Source organism: Liolophura sinensis, chromosome 12, assembly GCF_032854445.1.
Source record: "Liolophura sinensis isolate JHLJ2023 chromosome 12, CUHK_Ljap_v2, whole genome shotgun sequence".
Taxonomy (NCBI): domain Eukaryota; kingdom Metazoa; phylum Mollusca; class Polyplacophora; order Chitonida; family Chitonidae; genus Liolophura; species Liolophura sinensis.
Genome location: NC_088306.1, coordinates 16,570,805 through 16,598,302, shown reverse-complemented (window position 1 = coordinate 16,598,302; position 27,498 = coordinate 16,570,805). Strand labels below are relative to the sequence as shown.

At 38.3% G+C, this 27,498-nt stretch overlaps 1 protein-coding gene across 1 annotated transcript in view; it reads right to left on the bottom strand.

Moving 5' to 3' along the window:
• Positions 1–27,498, bottom strand: part of LOC135479738 (histone demethylase UTY-like) — a 90,227-nt gene that overhangs the window by 19,749 nt on the left and 42,980 nt on the right. Inside the window, 8 exon segments of the mRNA XM_064759641.1 lie at positions 106–155; positions 157–205; positions 995–1,016; positions 1,019–1,120; positions 1,641–1,734; positions 4,259–4,293; positions 4,955–5,009; positions 7,316–7,436. Of these exon segments, the coding sequence (XP_064615711.1) occupies positions 106–155; positions 157–205; positions 995–1,016; positions 1,019–1,120; positions 1,641–1,734; positions 4,259–4,293; positions 4,955–5,009; positions 7,316–7,436 (528 nt within the window).

The window sequence follows — 27,498 nt, the reverse complement described above, 5'->3', positions numbered from 1 at the left end:
ACTGAAAGAAAATAGCAAGAATGTCTAATTATGTAATGATCAACACGGGACAAATACTGCTAATCTGAGGAAAACAATGAACGGGATCATTTGAGTTCTGCTTACCCTATAGAACACCAAGTGTCAGCACTGGCCTCAGACTTCTCAATGGAGTTTCCTGTAAGATACGAACGCATCATGCACCTTCCCCAGGCTGGAGAAACATCTGAAACAACAACAACAACGCTATGAACTAACAGTATAGAGGTGGTTACCCGTGCCATAGCCATAGCAATATTTGATTAGTGTACGACTCCATAGTGAAGACAGAAGAATACTTTATTGATAGGAGTGCTGTCAGCTTTATGGAGGGAAGAAAGCACGTGTAGACAACGAACCTCCTGACTTAAAGCCACAGCCAAGGCATCAGGTGATGTATCAGAGCATGAAATGTTGGTCAGCGCAGAATGAATGCATGCTTGGGTTTTAATATTATAGAACGATTATTCAGTCATATGATGATGATGAGTCATAAGCTTTGTCTACATATACAGTGTCTTCTTGGGGAAGGGCGAGTCCATGCCGCCAAAGTGTTGCCACCACTAAGCGTCATGCCGAAGACACCAGACATGACACTGAACCCAAGGATATCTGCCTTGGCAAAAACATTAACTTCACTTTAATACATTTAAACATATTTACTGTCAGTGTTGTCTGGGTTGATAACAATTGGGAGTTTCCAGTTCTTTTAGCGATGAAGGTAGAAACAGTCCAACTGTATCATGTGACCTGTTAAAAATGTTAGACGACTATTTTTGATCACATTGACACAGTGGGACTGTTTTGACCTTCGGCAACAAAAGAGTTCCAGCTCAAAACTGCCCTATTGTTCTTTTTTTTTTTTTTTTTGCTTACCCAGTAAAAAGTAAACCCAGTCTAAAGCCTGAAGTAAACCCAGTCTAAAGCCTGAAGCAAACCACCATATGCGCAAAACAGCTACAATGAGAACACTGACCTGCCCAGAAGATACCAGGTTGACCGTTACTGTTGTCTGCTTCTATAGATTTCTGCAGAGTTTGGATGGCAAGCGTTTCCCTCTGACCTTTCTCCCCAAACTGGTCCACCGTGTGATACAACCAACCTGCAACATAAGGCATATCCATCATAAGTTACCTCCCTTAACGGAGCTTTTCTATTTTGGAATTTAAGAAACATTGAGATACCAAAAAGTTACTGCCAATTTAAAGGATGCAGAATCAACACTGATAGGCTGACAATGAAGATACGGTTTCCTAGGGTTAAATCCTGCAGCCTTAGTCACGCTTGATAGATATACCAAACCTAACATACAGCTTAGACTACGTATACGACTTGCCTATCTCTCACAGCCGCCAATCAGAATCGATTCTGCATCCCTTTAACAAATACTTGATGTTTCTACATGTATCATGTTCACTGTAAAATAGCACAAATTCAAATGGATGAGATTTCTGGGACAAATCTTGGCAGACTAGAAAAGTCTGAATACCTCTGTCAAACATTGATCGCACTTTCAAAGCAGCGCATAAGTGATGCTTTTCAGCAACTTTCTGCACTGGGAATTTTTTCACATTTTCAGTCTTTTCCTATCCTAGCTTACGTGCCACAGCCACAAAACCTACCGAGCTGTCTTAATGCACTCGCTCGAATAGTGTTGGGAACATCATCTTCTTTTGCAAAACGTTCGTATGTTTCTTTAGCCTGTTTATACTTGCCCTGTAAGCAACAAAAATATATAACGATGCAAGTTCATACTGGATAATTGTGCATGGGGCACTCCTTCATTAAATGTCTGATTTCAATTTTTTTTTTTTTTTACACAACTTCATACGTGTATCTTCTCTTTTCACATAGGGGCCTCCGTGGCTCAGTCGGTTAGCGCACTAGCGCAGCGTAGTGACCCAAAAGCCTCTCACCAATGCGGTCGCTGTGAGTTCAAGACCAGCTCATGCTGGCTTCCTCTCCGGTCGTACGTGGGAAGGTCTGCCAGCAACCTGTGGATGTTCGTGGGTTTTCCCCGGGCTGTGCCCGGTTTCCGCCCACCATAATGCTGGCCGCCGTCGTATAGGTGAAATATTCTTAAGTACGGCGTAAAACACCAATAAAAAAAAATAAATAAAAAAATAAAAATCTTTTCACATAAGTGCATTCACAACAACTTAACTAGAAGTAATATGCACATAGGGATATAATAAACAAATTTAATTTGAGTACACTGTTTAATGCCACAAAGATTAGTTACATGGTTACTCAGTGATATGATATGCAAATATATGGGGTGCGTGATCCCCATATTGGATACTGATGCGAGGATTACTGACACCATATATTTGTGTATCCTATCACTGAGTAACCAGGTAACTAATATAATCTCTCTGGGGATGATGGGGGATGATGGGGGGGGGGGGGAGAATAGGAGGGAGAAGGATGATGGATCCACCTAACAACTATAGATAGGTGACACCTCCGTTCAGCAGACTCATTGATTACATGGAGTTCCTCCACTTCAGCTAGACAGGTAATCTGACAATACTAATCTATCATCTGATCTAATCAATGCTTACTGGTTATTTCTAATCAATTAAACAGTGCTTGCATGTATGTGTCTATCTTTATAATAAATTTCATGATCAGGTAAAATGGAACTCATTTTCCCTCAAAAAGGGGAGAGTGAGTTTTCAAAGTGTCATCTGGTTTTAACGAATGCAAAAGTTGAAATAAATTTCTCAAATTAACCAAATTTGTCTGTAGGGTAAAAACTAGCTGATTATTAGCTTAAAGACTGGCTACATGGAGGCTTCGGGCAACGTGGAAAGAACCATTCACTATGACTATGAAAAGTCCAATATTGAAAAGTGCTAAAAATAAAATAGACAAAAACACATTTCTGGGTGTAGATGTTTGAACAGCTTCAAAACACCACAAGTTTCATGGAAATCAGGCAACTATCCACAAGTTTCATGGAAATCAGACAACTTATCCACAAGTTTCATGGAAACCAGACACCTCATCCACAAGTTTCATGGAAATCAGGCACCTTATCCACAAGTTTCATGGAAATCAGACAACTTATCCACAAGTTTCATGGAAACCAGACAACTTGGGTTTTAAAGACTGGAAAAACATAAAAAAAGCAGGAGGGGGGTGTCACCTAAACAAAATGTGTACATGCAGGTATCATCTCCCAAATGTACAGATTCTGTGTTTTATGGGTGAGTCACCACTAAAAAAAATTCAAAAATGGAATAAAAAATAAAACTAAAGAGTCCTTTTTTTTTTTTTTTGGTTTTCCAGTTTTTCTGATCGTGTAAATACATGTATGTCTCCAACAGGAAACATTGTTGGGACAGTCCACAATTCTGACAATGAGATGGTTTTAAAGTTTGCATTTTTGAAACCCTTCCCCGCCCTTAAAACAATGTAAATTGATGTGGCCTTAGAGAAAGGTGACACAACAGGCAACATGAAAAACATGGAAGTGTAAGGTAATGAACGCTTTTGTTTGGGATTTTTCCTGTGTATAATGACCTGTGCGATGAACAATAAAACAGCATATTAATACCCGATACTGAACTTTAGCGGTGACTATAGTAAATGTACCACTTAATGGAAAACCGTCATACAAGTTCAGCCACATGGGATCAATAATGAGGTCAGTATGTCATAATGATATAACAACGACATGGTCTCAGCTGTCTACTCTAAATCCAAAATCCTCGCGAGTAACGATTCTAGGTCTGTAAACCCTTCGCAGCTATTTCTGGCATCGCCCTACGACTGTAGCCGATAAATATTGCCACATATTGATTAGCTTTTACCTGGAAAGTTCTATCCTGGTAATAAACGAAGGTTTTCTCATGATTAGCGAAATGGCTGATGTCTGAAACTTACATCTGCCAACAATAATTCTATGAGTTTGCAGAGAATAGCCACCAACTATCGACCTTCTTTCAATTCAGTACACAATTTTCGTATCTTAAATTGTTCAAATCACCAAAGTTTATGAAACTTTCTATAAATAAGGCATCTTGCACACTACTTAATTTTACAAAAAAATTACAAAACATGGGCATCCTGTACATAATCTACTTTTACCAAACTTGCAGAAATATGACATCATGAAAACCATGTAATTTTGAAAAAAACTGCCCAAATGTAATATCCTACACATCTAATTTTTCAAAATTTACATAACTACTACTGCTTTAATGGCTCAAACTTTCCTTGAAAACAAACTTACCTGAACTTCCAGTAAATGAGCAATGTGAAAGCGGACTGAAAAGAGAATTAAGTTCAATAATAGACATTCCACTTAAGAGCTAAGCAAACATACATTTACTTCACTCTCTTTTTTCTTCTTATAGTATTGGAAATAAATTACATATTATCTTGGATATCAATATTAATTTTCTACACAACTGTGAATGTCAATTAGCCTAATTCCTCAACCTTTTCGCATGTGAAAGAGCAACTTTCACTGCAATTTATGCGCAATCATAATTTAATTTTTTAGACAAAACTACACTGGCCATTTTTAGGGCTTCACAAAATGTATAATTTTAACAGTCTAACAAGAAGAATGCCTTCAGAATATGCTTGCAACAACATTTACGAAATATAAACGGAAGGTGGAAGACTAACAGTAAATGTATTTGTCACAGAAACTATCACATGAATACCAAGAATGGCGTTAAACCCCAAGCACTCACTCACTCACTCACTCACTCACTCACAAATACCAAGATATGGTGAGGTACTGAATTTAAGAGTCACTAAAAGCAAGTGCCCAACTTTGTGTGACAGATCCGTTTTAAGTAATTATTACTTTTGTATGATGCTGACAGTATTATTTTTTTTTTCTAAGTATGTTACAGTTCACAATGTGGAAAAAGGTGAAATGGTGGAATAGTCTATGTATATGCATTTGTTTACTTACTTTCAGGTTTGGATAAAGTTCCTTGAGTAGAATCAGAAAGAGCTAAGCGGAAATGCTACAAATCAAAAATACAACAAGTCAGTTGTAAAACTGCATCTGTCCCCAAGACTCTGCAATAACTGGATATCAATATTTACTTGCCTTCCGTGCGCTTTTCTCCCACCATAATGCTGGCCGCCATAATGTAAGTGAAATATTTCAGAGAATGGCATAAACCACCAATCAAATAAATAAATAAATAAATAAGCATTGAAACAATACATTTATCTCTCTAATGACATGGATTCAGCTGAAATGTAAATACGAACAGTCTAAACTCCTTTCAGGTAAAACTTTGATGAAGATACTTATAGACATACTATAGTAAATGACCTGAAGTTTCACACCTGGGTTACTGTCGTTTACTTTCGCACGATCTTAGTTAGCTGCAAGATGACAGAAGAGAGCGATTACCCTCTCCCCCCCACCCCTCCTGTTTCATTAACCTGCATGGCACTTGGCAGCCCTGGTTGATAACCCTCGCCACATGGGGTCAGGTCACTGACAGTGAGGTGTGCAGGCCTCCCGACTCGTAGGCCTGCATGTACATCTCTAAATATCTCCATGAATGAAATATACCCATGAAGAAAGTAATTACGCCAGGCGATGTCTTATAACCAAGCTTTAAATTTCAAACTGTTCGAAAGCATGACCACGCCAAACAAGGAAATGTACATGCACAATGTACACTGCTGACGAACTGGTTATTTGGGTTACGCCTACCTGAAAGCCACCTTGCACTGTTATCTGGTGAATGGTTTGTCTGCTGAGAGTCCTTATTATGCAACGAATGTGTACAAATGTACTTTAGCTAAGAAACGAATTTCACAGACAAATATCTGTCATCAGCTTCCCGTGTTAATGTAATTTCAATTTAGTCAATGTCAGTTAATGTCAGTCTCCACGCACATTTTGTTTTTTTACAGTCGGAACTGTCCTACTGCAGAAGAGTTCCTTTTCCCTCGTTTCTGAAAACTACCAGTCTGAGACTGGACTTGTTTGAGTGGTTATCACATTAGGAGTTCGCACAACACATTCACTGGCTTTATAAAAAAAATGTTTTATGATTTCCTGAATGCAGTTTTGCCCAGACATGAATCACATGTCGCCAACGTCAGATAAGATTTTTGTTTTCCCTTTCGTCAGCAAAAATCACATGATCGATGAGTAGGAACTTGGAATTTTGAGTCTTGTGATTGTAAGTGGCTTGTATCTACATGTAGGTAAAACCAATCTCTGTGACTAAAATTTCATCTGAGGAAACTTGATTAAATATTAAGTAAATTATTAATATATAAGTAAGTAAGTATCCATGTTTACGAAATATGGCCAGAAGTTGACAGTCTTTCAAATTACGCCAGAAAAAACAAGAAATGTTCAGATGCAGCAGTGCAAACGCATGTGCGTAGGTGTCGCTTTCATCGCGATTTGACATCTTCATCTCATCTGCTGGTAGGCGTAGTTTGCAAGTATGGATTCATGTCGTGCTAAATTCTGCTACAGCTTTGAATAGAGAGAGCCCTGCAGTTTAAAAATGGATATTCGACATGACACTTGAAATGCGTAAAAGTACTGGGTAGAGTTTTCTCTCAAATTCATATTTTTCACAAAATAACGATAAAATTAAAAGGGATCCCGTGGCACCCAGTCAGCAAGAACCACAATCAATGCAATGAATCATGGGATACACTTTCCGAGTCCCAGGGTGAAACTTTAAGTCATTTACGGTATTATCTTTCTCCTTAGGGAACACCAATTTTATCTCGTGTTTTATGCACAATTGCTGGAAAACTCCTCATCTGCCACAAATTAGATGATTTTTCAGGGTTTTTCTTTTAATACCTTCCTCAGACATTGAAAAAAAAAATCCATTCTTCTCATAAAACAAACATTTGAATTTGTGTGACCTGAAAGGCATATAAAGCCAGTTATGATTGGCTGACAGTTAAGATAGGGGTTCCTGGGTTAAATCCTTCAGCCTAGGTCATGCTTGGATAAATGTACCAAACCTAAAATTCAGCTTAGGATAGGCAAAGCCTGGACTTGCCTATTTCTCACACACTAGCAAATCAAAATGGATTCTGTATCCCTTTAAAGACTTCACTTACAATGAATGAAATGTCTGGGATACACGAAACTGGGCACTAGAGAAACCGACGCAGGGATACAGTATATTCATCTCATGAATTCATCAACAGCTCATCAATTCATGGAGCTGTCAAAAACACTGCAGCTTAAAAGAACAAAAATCAAAATTATGGTGCTGTGTCGAAATTATGACGGTTTCAAAATGGTGCCATGATATGTTCTTCCTTCCCTCACCTTATGGCTAGCGTCGTACTTAGCGATGACTTTGAACATCAACCCCAGTCTCACGTGCACTTCTATAGCCTGCGCAAAACCTGGGTCCACATACAAAACTTGCTGGAAAGACTTGATGGCTCTGCAAAAAATACAAACAGCACATGAGAAAAAAGTAGAAGCACATACTCGATTTTGAGATGCTCTTGGGTACTGATACAGTCTTACAAGTGAAATTGTAGGTGTGACATGTACCCTGTGTGCACCATCATATTATACGAATACCTTGTCTCTGCCATATTGGAGGAATGTTAAACTCATAGCAGTATTCCTCCAACATGGCCATCAGGCAGTCAGTTGGGTCAAGCAAAATATCAGGACTGAAATATAAACGATTATGTGTAGCAGTGCATAGAATGACTTGCTGGACAAAAGAGAGAAATAAGCAAATATCTAACTACCAAATTAACAGAATTCCTATCACTCACTAAATATGCAAAAAAGATGCCCTGATTCAAGCTTGATACTGAATAAACTTGTCGGCAAAATATATATTTTTTTTGCCTTTATTTTATTGAAACCAAAGCAGGTCAGACAGTCAGACAGAAATTAATATCCCTGGTTTTCCCCTCAAGGATGACTACTGGTCCCATGGACGAAAGAAACGGGAAAGTCTTGCCGACCGATTACCCTCCATTCTCATAACAAAAGCCTCATATGTGATCTACCCTACAGTAACGAACACAAGAACAAAACGGTCACAAAGCTTTTAAGGATTCACCTGGAGATGTAACTCGATTCACAGAGAGACGAAACCGACTGTAGTGTTTATTCTATGGATTACGAAACTTAAGTAAATTGACAAGGGCAGCTGCGTATAAGGTCTAATTCTATCATAAATGGTTTAAGTTCATTGTCTGTAGGTTTTGTAACCAAGAAGATCAACTTAACCCTGGCCTGTCTTAACCTGATAATATATAATCCTCCGATTTTTCTTTACTGAAATTCCTCAACTTGTTCGCACGTTTGCAAGGTGTTTATTCTTACTGAATACTGAATGCATTAAATAATGGCATTATTGTGTTTAGACTCATAAATATATACTTTTTGTAAATCACAAAATGTTGGAAAATCCAACCAATGTTTTTTGTCTCCAAAATCTGTGCATAAATTGCACTCAAAGTTGCTCTTTTATAGGCCAAAAGGTTGAAGACTTGGGGTTTGTATGATTCAAAAGCTTAATTTAAGACAAAAGTAGGTAGGTGTAAGTAGTTATACAGGAGTTAATACATGTACCTGACTTTATCAACTAACTATACCACATCCCTGATTATGTGAAAGTGTGAAATGAAACATAGTTCACAGGAGTTTAACTGACAGAAGCATAAGTGTAACTGACAGAAAACAGAGCTGTACTTGTCCTTCAAAGTAGCACAGGTTGTAACTGGCCAGGATATTGCGGGTAACTGAATATGAGAATGAAATAAAGCACCTTACAGGTGTAACTGACAGAGGCAGAGTGTGTAACTGATGGATCAGGGGTGCAACTGAAGGAATCATTGTATGTAACTGACTGGAGCGTAACAGAGAGAAGAACAGAGAGTAAATTGCAGGAACAAAGAAATGTTTACTTGGAAAAATGCATCTTGTTAAAACTAAAGTACCTGATTGTCAAAAAATCAGGCAAAAAAAAATAAACGTTAGAAAAGAAGCAAAACAAAAACGGAAAAATATGTACATATAGGTTTGAAGGCTGGCACTGGGTAGTTCTCACAGACCTGCCAGTACAATAGACCCACACAAAATACGAGAAAAATATGGAGCATTTTAAACAAAAGCCTGTCAGAGCCTGTCAGAAGTCTGTCAACAGCTTGTCTGTGGACCAAAGACAAGCAGTCGTTTACTCTGGCCCTTAATGAATCAGGTGCAAATGTTTACCTGGTAAACAAGGATGACCCTGTTGCATGACCCCTGCTCTGTTTTGTTCCATTATTTATTTATTTATTTGATTGGTGTTTTTACAGGGCACTCAAGAATATTTCACTTGTACGACAGCAGCCAACATTTTGGTGGGAGGAAATGGGGCAGAACCCAAGAAGAAACCCACAACCATCAGTAGGTTGCTCCCAGACCTTCCCACTTACAGCCGGATATGAAGCCAGCAAGAGCTGGACTTGCATTGGTGAGAGGCTCCTGGGTGATTATACCATGCTGGCACCTTAACCACCTCGGCCGCTAATGATGTGTGCAGTTCACTATCACTAGTGCTGACAAACTCTTGACGCATTAAATGTTAGAGCAGTGCGAATTATACCAATAATGCAAGTTGTCTTCATTAAAAAAGCTAAGAAAATCCAGTAATTGTTCTTCTGGTGCACTCAAAATTTTGGTCATGAATTAAGTTTGTGCATTGCAGTATAACAGCAACTATACCACTGGCTTATTATACACATGCGTTGAAAAAGAGTTTTTGTAAATATTATTTTATCTAGCAAAGAATAACTACTAATAAATATTATTGACCAAATGGATATTTTAACAAAAGAAACATTACAGTTTGTTAACACAAAACATGGTATAATTATTTGGATAACAACCTCACTTATCCATGGAATCTATATAAAACTTGGCCAGTATTTCACCCATCATTTATCCTTCTTCACGCGACACATTCGGTCCGATTGGGGTTGATTTATATACCTGATTGGACCACACAGAGTTTTTTTTTTTTGTGAAGCTTCATAATCTCTTTTCAGAGAAATTTAAGTGTTACTGTCAAAGTATCATTTTAAGGTCTTATATATGCTTATGAAGATGCATTTTTACGTACCAAAACTAGGTGAAATAAAGTAACTTTGTGTTCATCAACACAACGTCCTTGTCACAATGTACAAAACAAAATCATACTGTGAATCCTGACATCATAATAAAGCATGTCACTGATTCTTCAGAATCAGAGCTGATTTCTATGATCTGAATACCCTGACTACATCCACCTAACACCCCACCCCCATGTCATTCCAGCCCTAATCTGCCACACTGATTATACCCCCCACCCCCCCACACACACATACCTCCTGTCTTAAATTACATTACCACTTTCATAACCCCAGGTCTCCCAAGTCAATATTCTACTACAACCCCCTATCATGCAGCCACTTCCTGATCTCTTGTCTAAGTACCCAGCCCTTTCCTACACCACCCCTGCCCTTTTGATGTCCCAGGGGAGCTAAGACAATGTTTGGAATAACTAAAATCCACACAAAGGCAAGGAGAAAGAACCTACCTAAACAAAGAAAAGCCAGCATTGCCTAGAGCTCAGCTGAAGGAGTGAGTACATAAAAATAAAAGCATGTGTGGAGACTGGGAACCAAGGGTGAGGGAGGAAGGGGAGGGGGTATATGAGGGAGAGGGGAGTGGGAGGGAGCAGACAGATGCAAGGCCCTGCCCAGTTTCAAGTTCCTCTGGAGCAGCTAGCCCTCTTTGTTCTAACTCAGGTCACATGGTCTGTGTCATTGCTGTATGAAATATATATAACCTCCGCTCAGTGTCAGGACTGTAGCCTGAAGGGGTTGGGACATGGGATACTGCAAGCAGATTTCCACAGCTTGTCTGAACAGTAGCTAAAAGCCACACACATCAGTCACAGAAAGTCAGGAATGCTCTGGGGGAGAGGGTTTATAGTGCTGGGGGGGGGGGGGGGGGGGGGGAGAGGAGGTTAACCACACTATCATGGAGTAGTAGTGCAGTCATGCAGTACACTTTGATAAAGCTTTACAGTAGTACAAAAATATTAACAACCATGTTACAAGGAAAAGTATTTAGAAATTCTGTTGATGTATCTTCTTCAGGTCATTTTCCTCTGTACAGTGATTAACTTGGGAAAATAACACAATTAAGACATCTCCCTAAAGCAATAACATGACATACGTGTAAATTACTAACCAATACATGTACACAGTCAATGGAAGAAATTAAGCAACTGAGGACAACGGCTAAGGGCAATGAATCATTTCAACAGAACTAAGGCTGCATGTAAAGGTGTATATACTCTGGTATTGATACAGGTATTTATTTATTTATTTGATTGGTGTTTTACACCGTACCCAAGAATATTTCACTTATACAATGGCGGCGAGCATTATGGTGGGTGGAAACCGGGTTGATACAGGTATACATACTCAGGTATTGATACAGGTATATATACAACAGGTGTTGATACAGGTACATATACAGCAGGTGTTGATACAGGTATATATACTGAAGTATTGATAAAGGTATATATATTCAGGTGATAATACAGACACATTTACATGTACTCACTTGTTGATACATGTATATATACTCAGGTGCTGACACAGGCACATGTACTTGGGAGCTAATACAGGCACATACACATGTACTCACTTGTTGATAAATACAAATATACTCAGGTGTTAATACAAACACATATACATGTACTTACTTGTTGATACATGTATATATACTCAGGTGCTGATACAGGCACATATAACCAGGTGCTGATATACTCTCTGTACACAGTTTTTTTTTCTGGATTCACAGTATAAGTAAACGTATCAGTCACAGGATAAGAAAGTCTGTAAGTGTTCGTTGGTGGGGGTGGGGGTGGGGGAGTTGGGGATAGGGAAAGAAACAGCTATATGGTTGACAACAAATGTGTCAGCTTACTATACAAACAACAGGCAATTTGAAAATCACCTTCATGACACTTTTCACACCGGCTTACTTTTGTATACCTGAATGTAAATACCATCAAATAAATACAGTAACAAATAAATCATCAGCAGCAAGATGTTCAGTATTTATCAATATCCTCAACAATTAATAAAAACATTAATGAAATGGGAACTGATTCAATCTTTGATATATGGACATAAAGAAAGAAAAGTAGTAATCAATACATACACAATTTCCAGAGCTACCGTCAAATGGTTAAGGTACCTGGTATCCAAGCTGAGGTAAGTATAGTAAAGTCTGCTCTAATACACCTGGTACAAGGAGTCCCTGACTGTACAGGTGATTGAGGACTTAGAGTATATTTACTGAATATACAGCCTGAATGATCAGCTAAGCAGGTCATGAAGCTTTCACACACAGAGCCAGATAATTTTAAAATGGCCAATTGGCCAGTGAGGAAGCAAGGAAATAAGTGGGGCTGATTGATGCTGTGCGTGGGACAAGCCCACTAGGTATCAGATAGACCCATTAACTAGGGCAGGAAATCCCAACTGCCTGTCAGATAACTGGGTCATGTGATCTCATCCTTGTAGACACACTGGCTGGCTGGTTGCCCACACACTTGTCCTGACCTCAGGCTTTACTACAGCAGCCCTATCGTAAGTACTACTACAGGTGCTTTTGGTAGAAGCTCGCTTAATGAGTTTCATTCCAGAGGCAGGTAGGAACTCTCAGGTGAAAATCTCATAAGGTGTGTCCTGTTTACAGGTTTGGTATAGCAGTACCACTACAGGTATATCCTCCCATGTAAACAACACACTACACTCTTTGACCTAAGCAATCGCCCAAACAATTACATTTTCAGAGGAAAACCTGTCCTAAAATACCGCTTTTAATGCTGAAACTTACATTTTCTCTTGAAGACATCATTCCACCTTCTAAAAACATGTAAACCTCAAAACATTTTTCCACAGATCTGTCAGAATCAAGCAAAATGGGTACCTTAGTCACAGATGAAGTTTTAGGTAAAACATCATAAATATAATTCATTACAGGTAAAACACATTACAGGTAACTCTCAGGTGAAAATTATGGAAGATTATGGAAAATTATGGTAAATATTATTTACACCCTTAGCTTAATAATCGCTTATCAATGTCATGATACTGTATGAACTACAGGCTTTCTAGTTCCAGAATATTCATAAAAAAAAAATTAAGAATAATTGAAGAAATTCAAAATTCAAAATTCTAAGAAGTTAATTCTTTAATTGTGAACCTGATAAATCACATTTCACACCTCACAGAAAATAAGCCTTACATTCTACTTTTTCATTTTTCGATGAAATAGGAAATATTGTGAATGAAATATTAAAGGATACATATACGATTACGAATGTATGTATTCCCTTAGGCCATTCTACTCAGACTCAATCTGTCTGAATCACATTAAAACTAATTAGTCCTTTTTTTCTCTCTCTCTTTAATTGGCATTGTCGTCACATCAAATCAATCATCCCTGTGGTGCTTTAAAAATAAAACAATGTGTCCTCCAGATTAATGCATGCGTCTGTTAAGAACAACAATACTCTGGAACAGTGACAAATATTGCTGTGGAGTCGCAGGTGTTTGAATGATGTATCCTACGAGCGATGAGCAGACACTACCATATAAGGGCTTAACGAGCAGAAGACCTGAGCCTACCTGTCTGAAGCCTCACTAATAACACATTGAGATGAAGACAGCCTATACAATTGACACGCCTCAAACGTAGCATATTCCTACAATAATCAGATGTAGGTTTCATTCAGATTTAAAACAAAGGATAAAACCACTGTTTGAAGTGTGATAAATCACCTATACTTTCAGTGAATTTTTCACCAACTAAATCACCCTGCTAAAATCATCTGTACTTTCATTTTTCACCAACTAAATCACCCTGCTAAAATCATCTGTACTTTCAATGAATTTTTCACCAACTAAATCACCCTGCTAAAATCATCTGTACTTTCAATGAATTTTTCACCAACTAAATCACCCTGCTAAAATCATCTGTACTTTCAATGAATTTTTCACCAACTAAATCACCCTGCTAAAATCATCTGTACTTTCAATGAATTTTTCACCAACTAAATCACCCTGCTAAAATCATCTGTACTTTCAATGAATTTTTCACCAACTAAATAACCCTGCTAAAATCATCTGTACTTTCATTTTTCACCAACTAAATCACCCTGCTAAAATCACCTGTACTTTCAATGAATTTTTCACCAACTAAATCCAGCCTGCTAGATACTGAGTTGGTGAAAAATCACGCGAAAGTTTATTACTTGATTTAATGTTATTGAAACATAACTTTCTAAGACCTTTCAGTAACTAATTACAGGTCTAGTGGCAAGGTGAAATGTAATTATGGAGTAGGTGATTGACATATGTACTGTAGTCAACCCCTTATAATCTGTCACTCGACATTCAAATCATCAGGTAACATTTAAGTTCATTAACCTTTCCCTACATCAATAGCACTACGTCTATAGATATTTATCTATACCTATGTACATGTACAGGTGAGCTGTTTCAGGTTTACCTGCTGCAGGAAATATTCCTCATATCCTAATCATTTTACTTGTGAAGTCTGAATGAATGTGATACACTTGTTATCCAGTCCTATAGGTCCCTGAATGAGGCCAGATGTTTCATGCCATGATATAAGTCAACTGGTTCAGCTGACTGAGTGGTATACAGTGCTGTCCTCAGCAGTGCCTATCCAACTTGAGCTAATGAGGTCGCAATTAAGCTAAAACCGAGCTCTTGCTGGTTTGGTTGTGGGCTTAAAGTAGTAAAGCTTGCAATTTACCTGGCCCACAGGCATTTGTTCACTCGAGTTATAAAAATCTTAAGGGTTTAAATACCAATCAAATCAATAATGAAATCCTCATGAAATCAACATCATGACACTTCAGTATTACGTCATCTACTTGTACTTTCCTAGAAGAAATTTATAATTTCAAATTGAAATGAAATATGATTTAAAATTAATATGAAACAGAACTTGAAAAACAAAAAGATTCAGTTTCACGAAAAATCCAGGCAGTGCTTCCACTCATTGAAACATATAACACTGCCGTATTTCATTTCCTTGGAAAAGAAAGCCAACTTTTGTTATCAATTCAAAGTGTTAGGCTAGTATAGTTAATCAAAGTTACAAAAATTTTTGGAAAAAGTGCATATGCTCACGCTAATATTAATTGCCTATTACACGTTTTCTGCTGAGGATGAACTGACTGCATCTTGACTGTTTCAAGTGCCTTACAAAACCGGCTTTCGTGCACGAGGGCCTGCACGCTGGCAGCCTCTGTCTCTAACTAGGGTAAAAGTCATACTCAACAGTTGTATACTGGGCCACATATATATATAGTCCCGCTCATTCAATCTCACTTAAAGGGATACAGAATCGTTTCTGATTGGCTGATGTGAGAGATAGGCAAGTCCAGCCTATGCCTTGCTTAAGCTTAACTCTAGGTTTGGTACATTTATTCAAGTTGGACCAAGGCTGCAAGATTTAACACAGGAAACCAATTGTGGAATAAATACATGAATAAATACACCAATCAATAATCCATCAATCAATAAATAAATCAATAAATAAATGTCATACTCAAGAGTTGTGTGCATACAGTCTTGGGAATTCACGCAAGACTGACTAAAAGTTAAGATTAAAATCCTACCAATTCTGGGTTAAATAAATCTATAACTGGTTGATACATGTAGACTGACTTATCAGAATTTTAAAATCTGATTGGCGTGTATGTACAATTTGACAGAAATAGGAAGATACATACTGGCAGTCAGACTGACAAATTTCCATAATCAAATTACACATAAAGTGATGAAGTTGACTAAAAAAGTAAATCTGACTCGTGTCAGCATTTCAGTCCAAATATCTATGTACATGTACATCACGGAAGTATATCTGTAAGTTATTCAGAGCATAACTACAGTGACACATCATACTTCCAGTGTTTATCCAATCAGATCTATTTCTTTCCACACGTCCATCACACCCTGACTGTAACAAAACACAAACAACACTGAAGTGTATACTTCAACATTCAACCCTAACCCAAGTCAAAACTTAAAAGACATACATTTTACTCACGTTTGTCACAAAATTCTGATGAACTCACTCTTAATTAGAAAATCTCCTTAATTGTACATGTAGTTTATTCTCCTGCCCTCGGTGTAACTGCTACTCTCATAAAACTGCTGTACACAGCGCAAGACAGGTGTACAAATGTCCACAAGTCAGTCTTACCACAGAATGTAACAGTATTCAGCCAGCATCATGCTGTGGTAGGAGAAGATTACTGCAGACGTAGCCGGTGACACAAGAGTCCCGACTGCTGTGACAGATCCTGATGTGACGCACAGGACAGGCTATGTACCCCCACTAGCCCAATATCCTGTTCCTTATTGTTACATAGCATAATATCAATATAACAGTTTTTACATAAGTGCACTTTTATAATTTTGCTTGATAATATTCTGCATACACTTTGCTGAGTAAATACGAGCACTAAACATCCTTATCCTTAACTTCAGGCTTACCTGAGTTGTTTTAGTGCTTCTGTATAAGGCAACTACCTCTCGTACACACCTGTACATCCATGTATGTACAATCTGAATGTGCATGTATGTTAATGGCTTACAGGATTTTAAATTTAGCCAGGATTTGAAATCAGGCCGTTTCATTTCCAATTTTCTCCTATTTTCCTATCTCTCTCATTTTGTCAGATTAGGGTACCTTAAAGACACTGAGACGCCCCTGTGGCTAAACCTGGGTATAGGATACACATATCTATAACATCACAACATTGCAAACATGTTAAAAACCATCTCATATGAATGTATTATGATTGTTGATTGGGTTGATCTTCTGATGACAGTTCCACTGGACTATATGCATTAGGCCAACCCCTGGGTTAACCTCACGTCTTGGGCTGCTTCACGCACACACATGTTCTGACTGAAAACTAGAAGGAACTAATGACAAGAAAAGAATGTCAATAATGAAGATTATGAGTTTAAGGGAATAAAATAAGTTATGCAACTTATTATTAGGGGGAATTAGGATACAGGTGTAGCATCATCACCGATGACGTACAAAGGTGTACCTGACATCTTCTACGCCTGCAACTGTCACAGCAGAAAATTAAAAACGTGTCATTCGCCTTGCCTTGCTAAAGGGTCTACCTGTAAACATTTTATTTTTTTTTTTTACTGTGGAGAATCAATCCTCAGTTTGTAACCACAGCTGACAGTCCCCATCACACAATGAACCCACACAACATTTGACAAAGCCAGTTTTAACCTAAGTCAAAATTTGAAATATGATTTTACAGCTTATTCTCAGGTAATGTACATTACAATTTTGATGAGCACATCAATATGTTACCTTAAGACAAAGGTGTGAAAATTTCAATACCTAAAACCAAAACACTAAGCATTGCGATGTTTCAAATTTTGACTTTAGCCATATTAAATGTCTTTGTGGAATTGGCCCCTAACTTTATATGGTCATATAGTCTGGAACACAGGTGTTATAATAACAGACTCCAGTTCGTTACCAAACCACAGGACACACACAGGTAAGCTTTTCAATTAATGAGTTTTAAGGCAGGTGTTCAGGCTGTGGTCAGATTGTCAGCAGGGATGTGAGTAGCTGTGTGTGTCAGAGGTTTGAAAGAGGGATATTGTTCTAAGGCTCAGGACTGATGGTCAGCACCTTAGACTGCTGTTATCATAATACCTACCCACAAGGGCTGCAAAGATGGGGAAGTGGTGGTGGTGGTGGAGTGGTGGGTTGGTTGTTGACCTGAGGTTTAGAACTAGTGGTAGGACAACATGTTATCTGTCAAAGCTCCCCTATTATGCCTCTGTTGTATGTACACACATGTATATATTACAAACTGTACACACATATTTTATGTCGGTAAATATCAACACAAAAGGATTTGAGGCGACAGAGTGGGGGATTACCTTTAAATGAATGCCTACGATAGGGAGAGATGTTTGTGTTTGGGGGCGGGGAGATTCACTTTGAATGAATGCTTGCAATGATGAGATGTTTGTGCTGGGGGATGTGTGTGTGTGTGTGTGTGTGGGGGGGGGGGGGTAGATCAGATTAGCTGTTATCTCAGATCACTGTATTACCTACATGACCCTATGCTTACTTCTTCATAGATTGGCAGATAATAAAGGCCTTGTATGGACAAGAAAGTTTATAAAATCTTTAGATCTTTAAACCAATAAAGTATATATTTAGAACAACATAAATACACTTAACAATAGTCTGAATAACAACAGCCACATGGATGCTCTCCCCTTGCAGTTGTATAAGTGTCACTCTCCTGTCAATATCCTGAGTGAGGTAGATTGTGGTGTACGTGACAGCCAGCAGGTGCTTGGATGGAGAACATGCAGGGTAAACAGAGGATTGGCTTCTTCAAAGCCACCTAAGACCTCAGTTACAGCCATGTAGTAACACACAAGGAGATAGACAATTACAGCATTAAGCTATATGTTGGACTCCACATATTATCCTGTCGACACACACACAGAAGCCGAATCAGCATTTCAGGAGTCTGGCGAGTTCACACAGCTTTCTGTCTGACGTTCGTATCAAAGATAGGTTGGATGTTGTATATAACCTACCGCCAAAATGATGATGGTATGCGACAATGGCGTACGCCAGCAGAAACCCACAACAGAAATGCACTAGTGCTCCACAGATGTGACCATACACAGGATAGGGACATACCCTATTTAAGCACATAGGGCTTATGATTTAAAAAAATAAGCATCAACAGTATTTCATCTATCCAACCTCTACAAATATAAAAATACAAAAATAAAATAATTTGACTAAAACAGAAAAAACTGAGTTCCTTAGCTCTCTGGTTTAAGTATTTTTTTTATATAAGTATAAAATACATGTGTGTGACAATAAATGTTTAATCTTCAGAGAGCAGGCCAAACTCTGCACTTTATAAACCTCAGTTCAAATAGGTTATATAGGTTTATATACGTTTTTAATCAGATCTATTCCTTCTGAACTTTTGTCCATGGTATACATCTGACTTTATCATGTAGCCAAAAAGGACATAACAGGACTGTGTATAGAACACTGGATATACACAGTAAATTCATGTTTCAAGGGCCTAAATAACACATCTGTATCAATGTAAATAGCCCACTCAGCGCAAACACAGCTACATAGAGCTTCCTACATACAGATACATGATTGTATACATGCTGCTATTTATTTCACACATTCCCTACTAGGTTTCTATTAATAGCGCCATATCCAAAAGTAGGTCACTGAACTAGGTCAGGTGCTGTCAGATGCGTGACATTTATAGCATATCTAAAGTGTGATGAAATCACATTGACTGTACAGTTCACTGGGGAAAAGTTTGTACTATATGCGGCAAGTGTATGGTGTCGGAAAACTAACGCCAACACGAAGTTTAAGGACGTGCCTGCTCTGACTGTCACACAATGGGTGAAATAACTGCAATTTGAAGCGACTCCTTTTAAGGGAAGTATGTAAATGTATAGATGAGAACACAATTGCTTTATACATGTGTAAAACATAACTAGTGTCATTTGAGTTAAAATATAAAAATTAAGGCACATTTTGGAACAATAGAGCAGAACATAATAGTCTTACCTTTTCTTTCAGTATACTTAAAAGTCTGCGAAGGTTTTGATTTATCAAACCTTGCTCTCCAAAATTCTTAGTTGCTGTCTAAATCATCTTCAGACCTGTACAAATACTATTCACATCGCGGAAAGCACTATTCACATCGCGGAAAGCACTATTCACATCAAGGAATGCACTATTCACATCGAGGTAAGCACTATTCACATCAAGGAATGCACTATTCACATCGAGGAAAGCACTATTCACATCGAGGAAAGCACTATTCACATCAAGGAATGCACTATTCACATCGAGGAAAGCACTATTCTCATCAAGGAATGCACTATTCACATCGAGGAAAGCACTATTCTCATCAAGGAATGCACTATTCACATCAAGGGAAAAAAAAAACGTTTTGCTTCCAGGAGAGAGCTATGTCCAGAAGAGAACTAAAGACATCCACGGAAACAAAACTACTGGAGGAGAATAACTAAAAACCACTCACATCCAGCAGATAGTTACACCATGACTTTCTGCAGCCTCTGTTAACAGAAAAACTGAAATAGTGGCTTAGTGGCAACAACTGCCATCAAGGTAAATAGTCCATTAAATGTCAAAAGAGGATGGATTTGAAGTATTCCCACTCTGACTATATGTACTGATCATGACCCTAAGGGGCCTTGCTCACGTCCAGAGGTAAAACAAGCGTGTTAAAACCCCTGTGGGCGAAATACACAGAGGTATAAATCCATGGCAGAGCGCAACGTCAAACTGACTTGCGTTTTCAAGGACACAGATCCTGCGTGTGTGACAGTTAGCAGAAAACATCCCGTCATCATGATAAAACTTATCAGGTAGCGCAATCAAGGCAGGTAAAAACAGTGGAGTGACTTGTTCAAACTTGTCAGCTTCGGCCTAGACTGCCAATAATACGACTGGTCCTCACAAAACCCCTGTATCTCAACTGTAAACTACCATTATAATACAATAGGACATTGACAGCTTATTTTTCAAATAGAGCTCAGAGGGCCCTGTTGTTTTATCTCTGTCAAGGCTTGTTCTCAGAAATCTCCTAAACAGAAAGCTGGCGTCAAGCACCTGTCAAGGTGAGACTGATGACAAAGTCTGTGGCCGGCAATGGCCCATCGTCAGCCAGTTTATTTTGAACCTACACAAATGTGACCCACTTCCCGTCTACGCCACGGGCTTGACTTTGCTAAAACAAATCCATGTTGAGAAAAGTTTGTAAACTATAAAGCTTTAGCAGCGGGGAGGCTGGTGTGAGCGGGTAACATTTTTACAGGTACACAAACATGTCTCTCCTCCTCTTAACCTCACAGCCCTGGCTCAGTGACAGGTGCCCTTTCTTAGGGGCCGCCACAAAATGACTCTGTAATGACTGACGCTTACTTCTACTTAGAGTATGGGGGGGGGGGGGGGGGAAACAACATGTATAATGTTATTATTACCTCAAACAATGATTCAGTTTTTCTTTTCTGTTCATTTATTTATTTATTCATTTTTTCAGACATATGCCGTCATCGGTTATAAAATGTTTAAGATGTAAGAGATATGATACAATCAGAACACTTTTTACACATCAACATAAATGTAAATTCAATGCACCTAATGTTGATACATCACAGGGCCACCCACCACTGACTTTAATTAGGAAAACCACTAAAAATCATGATATTTACAGGCAAATGTAAACAGATACTTCTTCTAACTGATATTAATCGCTGCAAAATGCAAACTTCCACAAGTCATCTGAAAAGACTGAACGAGCCCTGCAATTTAGTTAGATCATTTGCTCAGTTCAAATAATTCTGACATCCATACACAAGGCGGACACAAACACTAAAACCGCAAGATTCAATTAACATTTCAGTGTCTAAAAATCTAAAACTAGAGACTTTTACTGACTTGCAATTAAATAAACCACAGAAAGAGGAGTTCAGAATTTTTTGTAGTTTGACAAACAACCTAGAAACAAAGATGTGTGCAGATTAAGTGGCTATACCAGAGTTATACACGACTCTGAAGCTTGTTTTCAATGCATGAGGGTCACAGAGTGGAATCTTAAGTCCACCAGTATACCTGCACTAATATTTAGTTATATAACAAGTGGGGCATGTCTGTCTTAATTAGTGTTAGGCTGTAAAAAGATATGCTTGTAGCTCAAATTCCATCAAACAGGTATTAAAAGTCACAATGAAACAGCTAGAAGAATAAAACACAGGTAAAAACTCACAAAAAATAAAATTAACTGCCTGTTCTTAAAAGCTGTACATTTCTCATAAATTCTTGTCACCTGTAATAATTTATGTATGTAATGAAGATGTACATGTAGATGACTGCTTTAAGAATTACCCTAAATCCTCAACAAATCTGACCACTGATATGGGGCATATTTTGGCTTCTTAGACGTTGTCTGATCTGGGCAGGTTGTTTAACGATTTCAGTGAACTTGTGAACATGTGCCCCGACCAAAACAATACATTTTAGTCATCAAAATGTTATGAATTATTTTTACAAACTGTAATAAAAGTTGCACATAAACGGTCGTATTTGTCTGAGGATTTAGGGGTAAACTATAAAATATATCCAAGCTAAAATTAATGATTTTAGCCACAGGTAAGGACACTTCACTGTAAAGCGCTTTGTTACAAAGGTTAGACTAGAGATAACGCTCACAGGCAGTATTATACACAAAGACTATCCCTGTTGCCCTATTCTTACACATCCATCTTAATGATTTTAGCAAGACAACTTATAACAAGGTAATCGAATCAACCCTGCATGTGCCGGTACTCAACATGATTCTGTATTATTTCTCAAAACTGTAATTCTTTTTTTCATAAGGTTTGCAAGGTGTTTATTTAGGTGTATTCTGAAGGCATTATTCCAAGACATCTGATAAAGTCATACTTTTTGTGAAGCCCTGAAATTTGCTAATCCAACGAGAACCAATGTAGTTTTGTGTACAAAATCATGTTAAAAATATGCATAAATTGCAGTGAAAGTTGTTTTTTTCACATGCGAATTAGGTAGTGGAGGAGCCATAGTCCTCTCCATACCTCACCTGCACTTAATACCCATAAACAACCATGCAATGACAATGACCACCTTTGTTAGAGACAGTTCGTCGCATTCAAGAAACTACCTGTACAAACTTCATGTAGCTATTTTATAACAAGAAAACAAATAACAAAAGGCTTAGAACTCTATTCATCTTACCTGAGCACATGCTAACCTACAAGCAATAGATGTGACACATAGGTACGCGTTTCCTTTCTATCCAGTTACTCCCATACCTGCTCGTCTTAATGACACTATACTAACTGTCCAGAGAGTATGCGTGTACCCGCCGCCCCACCCGCGAGAGTCCAGTCAGTAGACCAGGGACCACTCTAAAGTCACACCTTATTCAGTGGCTCCAGGCTACACACTGGACAGTCAAGAAGTCTCCAGACAGGAGCCAGATAATTGTGAGCCACATTAGCCAAGTGACCATCTGCTAAGAGGGTCAGTTTTTACCTGTGTCACGCTTCGTTAGAGCTCAGGTAGAGGTCAGTCCCTGGCAATCCAGGGAATGTCCAGTTCAGGGCCAGTGTGCAGGGGCTAGCTGACCATTCGAACTGGTCACTGGACAAATGGAATTTTTAAAATGGGGTCATACCTTGTCAGACAGTCTGACCCTCTCAGGGTTCAAGTTAAAATATCAACAGGTCAAATTAAGGGACCGTCTATAAATCTCCAAAATTCATTACAACTATGCAGCTTATGATCTGATCTTCTGAATCAAACTGCTGTTGAACTAAGCAAAAGGAAGCTAATCAAAGTGTCAGCAGGCACTTGCAGTTTTATACAATACCTGTAATTATGAAATGTGCAGTCACAAAAGCAGATTTTATGTTTATAATTTTATAATTGAATTATTTTGTTATCAAAAATTAAATCTAAATTTTTTATATTCCTGGCCCTCAAACTACAAATTACAGAACAGGGCATCAAATAATTCAAATTTTGTGTGTGTGTGTGTGGTATGTACTGGATATTTACAAATATTTGCTCTGTCGTACTCGCCTCTATAAAGTAAAGTTATGCTCTAAAGGTACACAATAAAGGACAGGTCTCTTAATCCTTATTAACTATAATCCATTAAAAAGATCGGACATGAAATTTAATCTATGTTTGTGTAACCCTTGACTTCACAGTAGATCAAAATTATCCATTTACCTTGTGTATTAACATCAAATAACAGTAAGACCCATGTGGAAAATTCTTTGCAAGTAAAATGGATGTAATGAGTGCATAAAAGCTGTCTTAAACTGTCCACTGTCCTTACAACAACAATAACAAAAAAAATAATCCCACTTGCGCACAGAAGATTGTTTGTTGGCATGGCAACACAATTATACTTTGACTTCAAAATGTCAAAAGATATGCATGACAACGACTAGAAGTTACACACAGCATCTTCTTCTTGAAGAAGTTTCATCATCATTTTATCATTTACAACTTAATTTATAAATGAAGCACACATGTATCAGGAAAAAAAGATGGATGATTTAAAACAAAAAGGTCACCAAGACGCTGTTTATGTAATGTTGACAAGGTCCCTAAAAGTTTAAACAAATATGTCAACAAATGTCAATACTTGTCAACGCTGTTCAAGCAGACCTAGAGGCCCATATACTGAGGGTGTATTGTGGGGGATGCAGCAGGCAAGTATTTTCACCCATAATGACAACGGAAAAGTCGCAAACCTGGCTTACATGTCACTATGCAAAACTTCAGAACTGTACTACACAATACTGAAATAAAAAGCATTTTCAAACAATTGCATATAATGATATTCGAAAAAGTTGCAAACCTTGGTTGCTTACATGTCGATAACTCTGCAAAACTTCAGTACTGACATACACAGCATTTTCAAACAATTGCCTGCAAACTTTAATACGCGAACTCTTCATCCATGTCATCCACCCTATAAAAGTTATTTCTGATGATGTCTCAATCTCATGAATAAATATCACTCATCAATATGCACATAGATGAACTTGAACATCTCCTCATACAAAACAATACACGAACAGCACAACGGGACAGAGAACTGAATTTTTAGGTACAAGGCGTTTGTGTACATGGGAGTAAACTAGAATAGCCTGGCCATTGTTTTCATGAAGGGAGGTAAATGTGCCAGCCTGGCTACTGTCCTTCCTCTTTCATCATGTGATTCAGATTGAACCACAAATCCTTGATAAAACAACAAGAGCGATCTAACACAGAAGAGACAGAAGGAAAGGAGACGACACAAACAAACAGGGGAGAGAATCAAAACAAGATTCCCCTTTGTTTGATCAGTAGGGATCACTCAAGGGTCAGATTCCAATGGGTCAAATTTCAAAGAAAAATCCCAGCTCTCAGGAGAGTCTGGTCAACACAGCAGCGCTTGACAAATGCATGCGTGCTGAATTCTTACGCAGTGAACGACAGGAGATACAGTTTGTATCGTCTAGCCTCTGCCTTGCTAAATGCGGCCCAGATTACCATCAAAGACTCGGGAAAAGCCTTTAATCTCACTGAAAGGAAGAGAGAGTCAACCTTAATCTCCACAGGCAGGGGTTTTCCAGATCTTGACACAAGACACCAAAGTATAAAGGTCAAGGTCACTGACTGTAACAAGATGGCTGACAAGCGAATTGCACTGTCCCTTCACGCAAGAACATTTTGATGAGCCTGACCTAATGATCGAGACGAGACAAGATGCTACACTGGTGTTTAGCTGCTAAACAGAAATGTTTATTTCTACTCCAACATGCTTGACTATAGATACTGTTCTAACAGGCCAGGCCAGTATTTACAAAAACATGTGTATAAGCCCTGACCCTGTTGGAGTTTGAACCTAGGACTTTTGAATCCATAGCCTAGCTGTGATTCTACCACTAGACTATCAGAAATCCTGGTTGGAGTTGATAAGAGTTTGTATTTCAATCAGACGTACACTGGTATTATGACTTTGTTGATCAATTAACATGGAATAGCATATGCATCTAGCCGGTTGATTTCTTGTAGAACTTTCATGTGCTGCCTGTCAATGAAATCAGGAACTATACATGATCTAATGATGGAAAACTGAAGTGGAGAAGAACTGCAGCCTGAGACAGTTGACGGAACTCATTTGCATTTTTTAAACACCCTGGACAGCTAATGGTCAATTAACAATTTTTCAGTCATATGACAATGAAGGAGTTCTTAGAGTGCACATTATGTGCCTCCCTGCAGCAGGACGGATTTCCACCGCTCTTTTATCTAGTGCTGCTTCACTGAAGACGCCTTACCGAAGGCAAGTAAGCTGCACCGCCCGAGCCATTATACTGATACGGGTCAACCAGTCATTGCACTATTCCCTTAGGCTTCATGCTGAATGCCAAGTGAGGAAGTTACACTCTTTTAAGGTCTTAGGTGTGACCCTACCCAGGATTGATCCTGGATCTACCCAACGGCTAATGATCATGTCTCGGTTCAATAAATGTAAGTTATTCTGTGTTATCAGTCTGGCATCACAAGCTGTATAGACCTTAGCCTACCACGATGACAGTCATTGATAATGTTCTTGTGGTTTCTAAAATCCATGTCAGATCTGGCAGAGAAGGTAACTGACAACGCAACAGCGGAAGGTATTTCTCCTTAGAGGACAGGTATGGAATGACAAGTATCTGTGTCTCTAAATCAGAAACATTCAGATGTTAACAATTCAACTGTGAGGGTGAAGTCAGTATTAGAGATACCCACTAGCGTGTTCACAGATGCACCAAATACTAGCACATTAACCCACAGGTGTGCAAAGGATTAAAAGCTTGTAAATGTTAAATTTGAGAAGATTTGTGATCAAAAGTGATGAAGAAGATTTATGTCTTGGTAAGAGAAACGCTACCAGAGCAGCGATTCCTGCTCTTTTGTTCAAAGTATTTTGCTCAACTCAATACTTGGGCCTATTTTGCTCAACTCAATACTTGGGCCTTTCGAGAATTAACTCAATCATACCCTCATAATGTTGACGAAAAGTAAGTCTCATAACACAACACTCATAACACAACACTTACATATAAGCATGCAGGTGTAAGTACTACAGGTATCAAAATGTCATGAGTTACGTGATGAGGAATAATCAGAGTGTGATTATGGATTACATCAGATTGCGGTCGTAAAGGTGATTAATTAGCATCAGGTAACATCAAGATGGTAAAACAGGTTGTCATTTTAACGTCATCGTCATCAATATGATGTAGGGGCAGATACTATACCTCCAATTTACCCACAAGCACATGTAGGGTCATTGTGTACGCAGCTCTGACAAGCCACACTGCGGTACAGGTGGATGACAGAGCCATGAAAGCAAAATTGCATAGGTGTCTCCACAAACTGGAGACACTACGAAAAGATGAAATTTCAAGTGAAATCTGCAGCGTAGTTGAAAATCTATACTCACTGCATAAACTCAATGTTCTCATCTGAATAAGGATTTCACTGATGTACATAAATGATGGATGACCTTAAAATACACGAATAAATCAGTAAATAAAAAACAATTAGGTAAAATACAACAGGTATAACACAACATCTCAGTATGATGTACATTACAAAACAAAATTAGACAAAAGAAAAAAAAACATCTCACCTGTACAGTCAAACCAACATGAGCATTATCTACTTGGGATATCTTCAATTAAGTTCCTCATACAATAACAGGTAACAGAAACCTGCCTGTTCAGGGAAGTGCACACAGTACATGA